Consider the following 10,355-nt stretch of genomic DNA (forward strand, 5'->3'; position numbering starts at 1 on the left):
TCTTGACACTCAGTTGTCATTTCATTCGCTGCTGAAATTCATTATTTAAACAAGTAAATAATGTCAGTGACTAAGTGCATCCCTATTTTACACAAAAAGGGGAAACTAATTAGTAGGAACTGCAGACACTGGAGAATCTGAAATAACAAGGTGTAGAGCTGGATGGACGCAGCAGGCCAAGCAGCATTAGAGGAGCAGGAAGGCTGACGTTTTGGGCCTAGACCCTTCTGGGCTAGGCCCAAAACGTCAGCCTTCCTGCTCCTCTGATGCTGCTTGGCCTGCTGTGTCTATCCAGCTCTACACCTTGTTATCTTAAACTAATTAGTAAAGCCAGTATTGATGGATTGGTTGAAAAGTGTAGAAATAGCAAAATTTGTTGCTTGCACAGAAGAGAAACAATATTAGACAATTATGTCATTGACCAAACTGGTTAGTCAATAACAGCCAAATAATGTCACAAATGAACTTAACGATTGAAGATACTGCAACTACAAATCGATCTGAACCCAACTTTGAGATATAACGTGTCAAGTTCATGAGCCCTTCCTTACTGACATTGAAGAAAAGCTCATGCATGGCTAAGCTCTTTTCACATCCTTGAGACTTGGCAAATTGTTTTTCAACAGCAAAATATTTCTGAAATGTTATTACAATTTTTAATATAGAAAATACAGATACCAATTTGTGCAAGCAGTCACAAACAACAATGAAATCTTACAGTTAAGATGCTGGTTGAGGGATAAATGGAAGCCAGGACAGTAGGGAGAATTCACCTGCTCATCTTCAAATATCACTGCAAGATCTTAAGTACCCACCTGAGAATGCGGACAGAACCTTGGCTTAACGTCTTGCTTTAAGTATGGCCCCTATGACAGTTTAGTTCTTTGCTCTCTGGATTTAACTTGAACGACAGCCTTCAGCCTCAGCAGCGAGTGCTAAATAGACTGAGCGGGCAGTGAAGCTAACACAAGTCCCCAATGCTTTATCTTCAACATTGATACTCTCATAGCTTTTGTGAGCTTCCTCCGCCCTAGCTTTTACTACCGCCCCCTCAGCCCTACAAATAACATTTACCCAAAATTTATTTTACTTTACTGAGGTAAAAGCAAATTATTATAAAAGCAAAGCTATAAATCCCAGTAGTTCATTCCTCACACTTGGTCATTCTTATCACTTCCTCACTCCCCGATGGGGCATTCCCATGCAATCTCAGAAGGTATATCACCTGTTCATTCTTGTCTCTTACTGTACCCTCTAAGACCCCAAATGCACCTGCCAGGTTAAAAACCATTTAACTTGTCCTTCTTTTAACCTAGTCTGCTGTACTGTCTGTTCACAATGTGGTCTCTTTACAAAGATGAGACAAATGCAAACTGGGTGACTGCCTGCAGAATAACCCCACTGAAATTAGGAAACATGTTTGTTTGCTTTTAAGGTAATAGTGACTTTATTTTGCTATTTGTTTTGGGTTTTTCAGGGGGAAATGTCAGCTCAAAAAAAAGCATTGAGTGAATGGTCAGAATGAAACCAGTTGCAGCTGCACCAGCCTGAATGAGAAGCCTTGATGTGGAGACAAAGGTAGAGGATATTGTTGGGATCGATGGAATACCACGAGTTTGAATTCCTTTCCTGGAGCTTGTACTCTAATTTTTCCAATTTTTTAAAATATCCCTTGTAAGTATATTTGCAAGTCTTTGTTAATGTTCTCAATAACTGCTCTCAAGAATTTAAAACAAACCAACGGGTTTATCAAAGTAGGTTTCAATCTAGGATTTGGCTTGTCCAACATTAACATCAGTTGGGATCGCAACACTGGAGTGCTCAACATGTTTCAAATTCTCCCACATATCCTTAAATCTTTGATCATATAAGCCAGAGATACAGAGGAATTATTTAACAACTAGAACTGCTACAGATTTCATAACACTGCTAGAACTAAAGACCTCAGCTGTTTCTTACATAATATGTGGCAGTCACACTCCGAATGTTTAAAATCACAAAAAGAATTAAGTTCCCATCCGCCAGCTACAAAAATAGATGAATACTTCAGTGGTATTTAAAGGCACAAGACTGAAAATTAGATACGTAAAAAGGGGTTAAGCCTGTCATTAAACTACTGAGAACTGATAATTATTGAGACAGAGACTCCTCATTCTAACTTTTTAAATTGTTTAGATTAGATTAGATTCCCTACAGTGTGGAACAGGCCCTTCAGCCCAACAAGTCCACACCGCCCCTGACATTTAAACAATGACAAACAAGAATAATCAAGTCTGATGACTCTTTCCTGATTAAAAAGGTTTTGAAGAAAGCAACTGTACATAAGAGAATGTCAGACCAAACAATATATTTGCCTTGCAGAATTTTTGTACACCAAGATCCCTGTAGATGTTTAGCTGGTCCCAGAAGGGTGTACTCACTTCATTAGTGGCTCTAGACAACTGAGGGTGCAAAGAACAAATTCCAATTCCCAGTTTTAACCGAAAACTGACACTATTTCCTGATCTGCTTTTCCCCCTTCAGCGCGGGCACAATTCCACTGGTACTAAGTTAGAGATATTTAGTCAAATGGCAAAACCTTTCATCATGAGGTAGGTTTTAAGCAATATCTTAAAGCAGGAAAATTAGGGATGAAAACAGAGAGATGTAAGGAGGGAATCCTAAGCTTGACACAGTGGTAACAGAGAACAGCCACCAATGTTGCTGCAATTAGAATTAGGATGGCATATTAAATAGCAAAGCAAGTTTTTTGGGCTGATTGGCCTACTCTGGTTCTACATTTTATCTCACAAGAAACCAGAGTTACAGGAATATTTATGTCAGAGGGTTACAGGGCTAGAGGATGTTGTGGAGATTGGGAGGGGTGAAGACATGAATTAATTTGCAAACAAGGTTGAGAATTTTTAAATCAAGACATTCCTAACAAAACAATGCAAGTAAGTGAAGAGTGGAGTGAGGGGAGCAGTGAATAGAACTTTTGGTGCGATCTAAGACACTGAAGCAGAGTTTCACCTTCCCTCAAAGGTGAGATGAGAGAGCCCAGATGCAAGTTGGAACAGTCACGTTGAAGGGTGAAAGGCAAGAAAGTGGTTTTCACCAGCAGACAAGCTGAAACTAGAACACATTTCGGCAATGGTACAAAAATTGACTTAGACTTCCTATGTGATGACATGAAACTGCTTTTGGAATCAAATATGGCAACTAGGTTGTGGGAAGGTTGTGATCAGAGATAATGGGAACTGCTCCTCTTGCTCCCCAGAGGAGCTCGAACAGTTTATCCACTTCACCAACACCTTCCACCCCAACCTCAAGTTCACCTGGGCCATCTCCAACAAATCCCTCACCTTCCTGGACCGCTCAGTCTCCATCTCAGGTAACCAGCTAGAAACTGATGTCCATTTCAAGCCCACTGACTCCCACAGCTACCTAGAATACACCTCCTCCCACCCACCTTCCTGCAAAAATTCCAACCCCTATTCCCAATTCCTCCACCTCCACCGCATCTGCTCCCAGGATGAGGCATTCCAATCCCGCACATCCCAGACGTCCACATTCTTCAAGGACCGCAACATTCCCCTCGCAGTGGTTGAGAATGCCCTTGACTGCATCTCCCGCATTTCCCGCAACACGTCCCTCACACCCCACCCCCGCCACAAGCGCCCCAAGAGGATCCCCCTCGTTCTCACATACCACCCCACCAACTTCCGGATACAATGCATCGTCCTCCCTCCGACACTTCCGCCATCTACAATCCGACGCCACCACCCAAGACATTTTTCCATCCCCACCCTTGTCTACCTTCTGGAGAGACCACACTCTCCACGACTCCCTTGTCCGCTCCACACTCCTCTCCAACCCCACCACACCCAGCACCTTCCCCTGCAACCGCAGGAAGTGCTACACTTGCCCCCACACCTCCTCCCTAAACCCCATCCCAGGCCCCAAGATGACTTTCCATATTAAGCAGATGTTCACCTGCACATCTGCCAATGTGGTATACTGTATCCACTGTACCCGTTGTGGCTTCCTTTACATTGGGGAAACCAAGTGGAGGCTTGGGGACCGCTTTGCAGAACACCTCTACTTGGTTCGCAATAAACAACTGCACGTCCCAGTCGCGAACCACTTTAACTCCCCTTCCCATTCCTCACACGACATGTCCATCATGGGCCTCCTGCAGTGCCACAATGATGCCACCCAAAGGTTGCAGGAACAGCAACTCATATTCCGCTTGGGAACCCTGCAGCCCAATGGTATCAATGTGGACTTCACAAGCTTCAAAATCTCCCCTTCCCCCACTGCATCCCAGAACCAGCCCAGCTCGTCCCCTCCGCTCACAGCATCCCAAAACCAGCCCAGCTTGTCCGTGCCTCCCTAACCTGTTCTTCCTCTCACCTATCCCTTCCTCCCACCTCAAGCCGCACCTCCATTTCCTACCTACTAACCTCATCCCACCTCCTTGACCTGTCCATCTTCCCTGGACTGACCTATCCCCTCCTTACCTCCCCACCTATCTTCTTTTCTCTCCATCTTCGGTCCGCCTCCCCCTCTCTCCCTATTTATTCCAGAATCCTCTCCCCATCCCCCTCTCTGATGAAGGGTCTAGGCCCGAAACGTCGGCTTTTGTACTCCTGAGATGCTGCTTGGCCTGCTGTGTTCATCCAGCTTCACACTTTGTTATTGTGGGAAGGTTGGTTTAGTCTCATGGAGTTGCCAGGAAAAGAAATGAAATCAGCAAATATGGAATGGAGTTTGGAGTGTTGTCAAAAGACAATAGTTTCAGCTTTCCCAACATGTAACTGGAGAAACTTTCATTCAACAACTACAGGTTAAGTGCAAAATAACTAAAAGAGAATTTGATGGCAAAGTATTGAGAAGATGGAAATATTCAAAATTATCTGGGATTTGTGCAAAGCAGATTGTTCTGCCAATCCAGAAGGGTAAAAAACCAGATAGCTGGGGCAGAGGAAGCTCACGAGAATCCAGAAGGGTAAAAAAAAAACAGACAGCACCAATTTATGGCAGTTAGCAAGACGACCAAAGGCAATATTAAGAATGCAACATCTACAAGTGTGGAGGAGGGAGGATAAATCATAGCTTTATCAAAGATAATTGGATAAACAGATGAAAAGAAAGGCTTTGCAAATCTACAAGGAAACAGCATGGCAGTGTAATTTTTTACCTGTTCCCATATTGTGGACATTGGTGATGAGGTCAACAGTTATCGGCCATTCAACAAGGACTTGATGTGGCAAATTAACCATTCTCTGCTTTAACTATTTCACCATCTCGTGAAAGGGGGATGAAATAAGTTCAGAAATTATTTTCAGCACAATTATGTCCATTCAAATTGATCCACAACAGGTCATTGCATGGTCCAAATCTCAGATTGGCATTTGTGAGTGAAATAATTTGCGTTTTTTTTTAATAACAAGTGAAACTACAAAATTGCAGTACAGGCCCATCCACACTGAAAATGAGAAAAGGCTTAGCCAAAGTGGAATTTGGATGACTGGGGGCCTCCTTGAATGGGAAACAGGAACAAGTAAAAAAAATGCAAGGAAAAGCAATCAGGAAAGTCGACCCCTGCAAGAAAAAAAAACACTGAACTACAAGTCTCTCAGCAAAGCATCAAACCATCAAATGAAGAACAGAAGAGCACTGATGTAGTTAATTAGGGTACAAAATGGTTTGCAGTCTTGAAGATGTTTCATCTTAACTTTATGATTTTTGTTTGTCTCCTCATTTCACATTTGCATTTATTATTTCTATCTATATAAAAAGTTTTAAAATCTTGAACATAAATGTGAAATTATCGTGGTATCCCAGTTGTCAGGATTTCACACCACCTTACAACAACAGATACTACAAAAGCAAAAGTCGTTCTCGTCAGGAGTTCAATCACTTAATATCCCTAGTCCACAAAGTCGTAGAGTCAAAATTCAAAACATTGAAAGCAAACAAAACCATCACTTCGTGACACAGCAATCTTGCAACAAACTGGGGAAAAAAATCTTGAATTATAACACACGATTTCAAAGTAATCAATGACTTAATGTCATTCAGGTGTATTAACGAAGGGAACTGGGAAGGAAATTGTGAAATGTTTGGCCCTGAAGGCTGCTTTCACTGAGGCACGATTCTTTTTTGTACTTCAGTCGGACTTATGAAAAGAACATCTGGGTTGCATCACATGACAGCTTTCCCAGAGCCAAAATGACCCAAGGAGTTTACAGCTTTACAACTGTCTATTGTAAAGTAAGAACAGATTACATATATACAAAAGGAAAATACAATCAAGTGGAAAAAAGGGTGATCCAAAATCATCCACTCTTCAAACAGGAACCACTGAATAACCAACAGGAGAAACACTTCCTAACTAAACAAGTGATACACAAGTCAATTTGAGCGATATCAGAATAGAAGCTACACATTTATTTGCATCACCTATGAATTTCACATTTTCCCACTTGCTTCAAGTGTTGCATTGTTGCACATATTCTCAAGTCCAGTGAGACTGATGATGGTGTCAACAAAAAACAGATTCAATAAAGTTAATTTCAATGTAATACAGATGAAATAAATCAAATTGCAGCCCTTTGAAACATCCTCAACTATCTTGCTTAACTAGACTAGATCTCTCACGAAATAATACAAGGACATGGTGAGTCCATTATTTTTATTGATGTTAGTCTCTCATATGCATCACTACACTAACTACACACTGCACGTACAAAATCAGTCATGTCCCAGATAGTTCATGGAGACCATCACAAGAGATAACTGGCATCCTCATTAGTTTCAAAAGGTAACAGAGCAATGTTTCTCACAAAATATACTACGAATACGTTCAGAAAACACATCAGCTCTTGCTGTGATCAATACATCAAGGAAAAGGTCCAGACTCACTCCAACGGGGGAAGCTCTGTCATGCCGCCGCTGGAAGGAGGTTGTAACTGCAGCGTGACATGTTTACATAGGTGATCGCTGTTTTGAGAGCTGCTAAAGGAGGAAGGTGAGATCACAACGTGGGACAGAAATATAGAGCAGACCCAGGCTCCCGTAAACGTCGTGACGACAACACAGCAAGTTGTGAACGAGTTGAGCTTCTGGAAAAGCCACTGACTGAGGCCGGAGACCCGCTCTGACTCTCAGCACTTGCCCTCTCGGCAGAGAGAAGGGGCAAGCTCAGCCTCAGGCCATGTCCCGAGGTCGAATCGCACTCTCCCTTGCCAGGGAAGCCCAAAGGCCGTCCTGCCCCCAAATCTCCAATCCTCACCCAGACAGACCGCCATCAACCGTTTTTTTACCTCAGTCAGATCCGGCCGTCGTACTGACACCGAACGCCCGCTCGTTCCTTCACCCGCCGAACGCTCCAGCACGCCCCGCCCCGCCCGGCCCGAACCGTCGGCGCGTGGCCCCCGCCCCACCTTTCCCATTGGTCATTCTACGTTGAGGTACCGCCCGCAGAGACTTCATTGGTCACACCGCGAAAGTCTGCTCCCGCCTTCGACACTCTCATTGGCCATCCGGACAGAGTACCACCCTCAACCTGCCTCGTCGGTTATTCCTTGGAATTGGTCTCGCCCCTGGAAAAGCATTGGTCATCCTGGAGGATGGTATTACCTCCAAACATTCTGATTGGCTACTTCCTGGACAAGAAGCCGCTTCCTGCACACGAATCGGGGATTCTCAAGTAAGGCCGCGCCCTCTGCACTCTCATTGGCCATTCATAGCGGCGACCCCCGCCTATCGCTAATCACATTGGTTGGTCCTCCGGTCACCTGTCCTACCCTGTGTTGTTTCTCTATAAAAGCTGACATGCCCCTTGCCTTATTTCAGTCTATTTGCAGAATTTGAGTTGAGTGAGAGTTGCAGTTTTAGATCTCTTGTTGAAGGTAAACAGGCTTTGGTCGCATATCAGACCTTCTTTCCTAATGCCTCAGAACTATGTAAATATTACTTGGTGTTAGTGAAGTCTTTAGCTTTTTTTGGTTTGGATAGCCATAGTCCGATGATTTCTTTATTTGCGTAAAGTTGTACAGCGTGGAAACAGACCCTGCGGTCCAACTCTTCCATGCTATATAAATCTTGTCCTATTTGCTCGTATTTGGCCCATATTCCTTTAAACCCTTCCTAATCATATACCCATCCAGATGCCTTTTCAATGTAAGTACTAGCATCCACCACTTCCTCTGGCAACACATTTTATACACCATACACTCCATGAAAAAGCTGCCCCCTATAGTTTCCTATTATCTATTCCCCTTGCACCTTTAAACCTATGCCCTCTAGTTTTGGATTTTCCCACTCTGTGGGAAAGACATTGCCTAATAACCCTATCCATACCCCTTATGAAATCTAAGTCACCTCTCAGTCTCTGACACTCTAGGGATAATAGCCCCAACTTATTCAGCATCTCCCAAAAGCTCAAACTCTAACCCTGGCAACATTCTTATAATCTTTTGAGCCCTTTCAAGTTTCAGAACATCCTTCCTGTTGGAGGGAGTGCTGAAATGCATGCAAATATTAGTGGCTGAATTCATGCCCTGTACAGCTGCAACATCACCTCCTGACTCCTATAGTCAAGGAAGGCACTTGCCAGTGAAGGCGAGTGTACTTTGATATGCAACTTTACAAAGGTGAACTGTTTTTGTGACAATGTAGACAATTTTTTTATGAATAATGTATATTAAAATAAAATTTTTGGCTGCTGTGGGCCCTATGTCTTGTTTGTTAGGCAGGCAGGTTCAAAGTAGCCACTTGTCATTCCAACTCTCCCTTAGCTGTGCTAACTTTTAGATCCCTACTTGAATCAGCGAAAGTTAAGCAGAAAAAGTAAATGTAGCTTCACTGAATATTCAAGTGATTCACACTTGAAAGTAAATGGTCAGATGGTAAAGGTGTAGACTCTTATGTGGCTGTAGTACTGATGATTGTGTAGGTTTGTATGAATAAGTGGAAATAGCTTCGGTAACTACTTCTGGTGGAAGCTCTACTTGTTTTATTTCTTCTATTGAAATAGAAGATACAGCAAATGGTCTTGTATTAATGAGGTATTTATTTGTCATCTGAAGCATTTGCAAGCCCTTGTTCTGCTGAATGATCTGTTTTACCTTCCTTTTTTTGTTTTGTTCTGGATATAAAAGCCAGGAGCTGTTTTCTCTCAAATTTATAATATTAAAGTGATCTGATTTGAGTCTTAAAAATCTTAACAGGAAAAGACAGGGTGGATATGGAGAACTTACTTCTGTTGTTTGGATCCTAGAAACCTGGGCATTAGTCTGAGAACTAGTCAGACAAGGGGTGGCATGGTGGCTCAGTGGTTAACAGTGTTTCCTCACAGTGCTAACGACTCAGGTTTGATTCCATCCTTGGGTGACTGTCTGTCTGGAGTTTGCACGTTCTCCCTGTCTGTGGGTTTCTTCCCATGGCCCAAAGATGTGCAGGGTAGGTGGATTGAGGGATGGGTCTGAGTGGGATGCTCTGTGGGTTGCTGTGGATTTGTTGGGCCGAAGGGCCTGTTCCCCCACTGTAGGGATTCTGAGACCACTCAAGGGATCTATTAGCAATCACTTCTATTAGTAAAGGATGGTAGATGTTTGGAGCTCTCGTCCACAGATTGCAATGGTTGCTCAATCAGTTCATTTTAAGTTGATAACTTTTTTTAAGTGGGCCTGAAGAATGTCAGATCAGTCATAATCCTTCAAGTGGTGGAGCAGGATTAAGGGGCCAAACAGTCTACTCCAGTTTCTATTTCTTATGATCTTGTCAGTGCTATTTCCTCCTTGGTTTCACTCAAATTGGTGTCCTTGGGCTCTTGATTCTTCTGTCAATGACATTAGTTTCTTCCTCTCTGCTGTGTCCAGATGTCATGTTTTTGTACACTGTTCTACCAAAGCTTTCCCCAAGAGCTGCTTTAATCTGCCCATGTAATTGAATCCTGTCATCCCTGGAATATTCTTGGAAATCCTTTACTTGTGACTTGAGCAGGTCAGAAACTAGCTGCAGCAAATAGCTTGTGTAGCTTCCCCACTGCTTGTCTACCATCCTCATGACATAAGTCAGGACCCTGTTAGAATACCTTTCCAGTCGAGATTAGTGCAGCTCCGACAACGCTCAGGAAGCTCAACACCATCCACGTCAAAGCAGCCCACTTGATTGACCCATATCCATCACTTTCAACATGCACTTTCTTTGTTGCAAAGTAGCAGCAGTGCATGCGATCAGCAAGATGCACTGCAGTAAATCATGAAGGCACTTTCAACAGCCTTAATTAATTGGGATCAACACCACATACAAATTCCTTCCAAGACACCATCATGAATCGGCAATATTTCACTGTGGCTTTGTCA

At 43.1% G+C, this 10,355-nt stretch overlaps 1 protein-coding gene across 3 annotated transcripts in view; it reads right to left on the reverse strand.

Annotated features, from left to right (window-relative positions):
* klhl13 (kelch-like family member 13) overlaps window positions 1-7,415 on the reverse strand; it is a 220,931-nt gene extending 213,516 nt beyond the window's left edge. Inside the window, exon 1 of one of the 3 annotated variants that reach the window (XM_048544914.2) lies at window positions 7,311-7,415. Coding sequence is in view for 2 of the 3 variants with exons in the window: in XM_048544909.2 (XP_048400866.1) it covers window positions 6,910-6,932 (23 nt within the window). In the remaining variant the exon portion in view is untranslated. Of the gene's footprint in view, window positions 1-6,909 lie in introns of all 3 variants that reach the window. The other 2 variants (XM_048544909.2, XM_059651508.1) reach the window with 2 other exon arrangements.
* Window positions 7,416-10,355: the final 2,940 nt, after the last annotated feature.

The sequence above is a fragment of the Stegostoma tigrinum genome, chromosome 15, assembly GCF_030684315.1.
Source record: "Stegostoma tigrinum isolate sSteTig4 chromosome 15, sSteTig4.hap1, whole genome shotgun sequence".
NCBI lineage: Eukaryota > Metazoa > Chordata > Chondrichthyes > Orectolobiformes > Stegostomatidae > Stegostoma > Stegostoma tigrinum.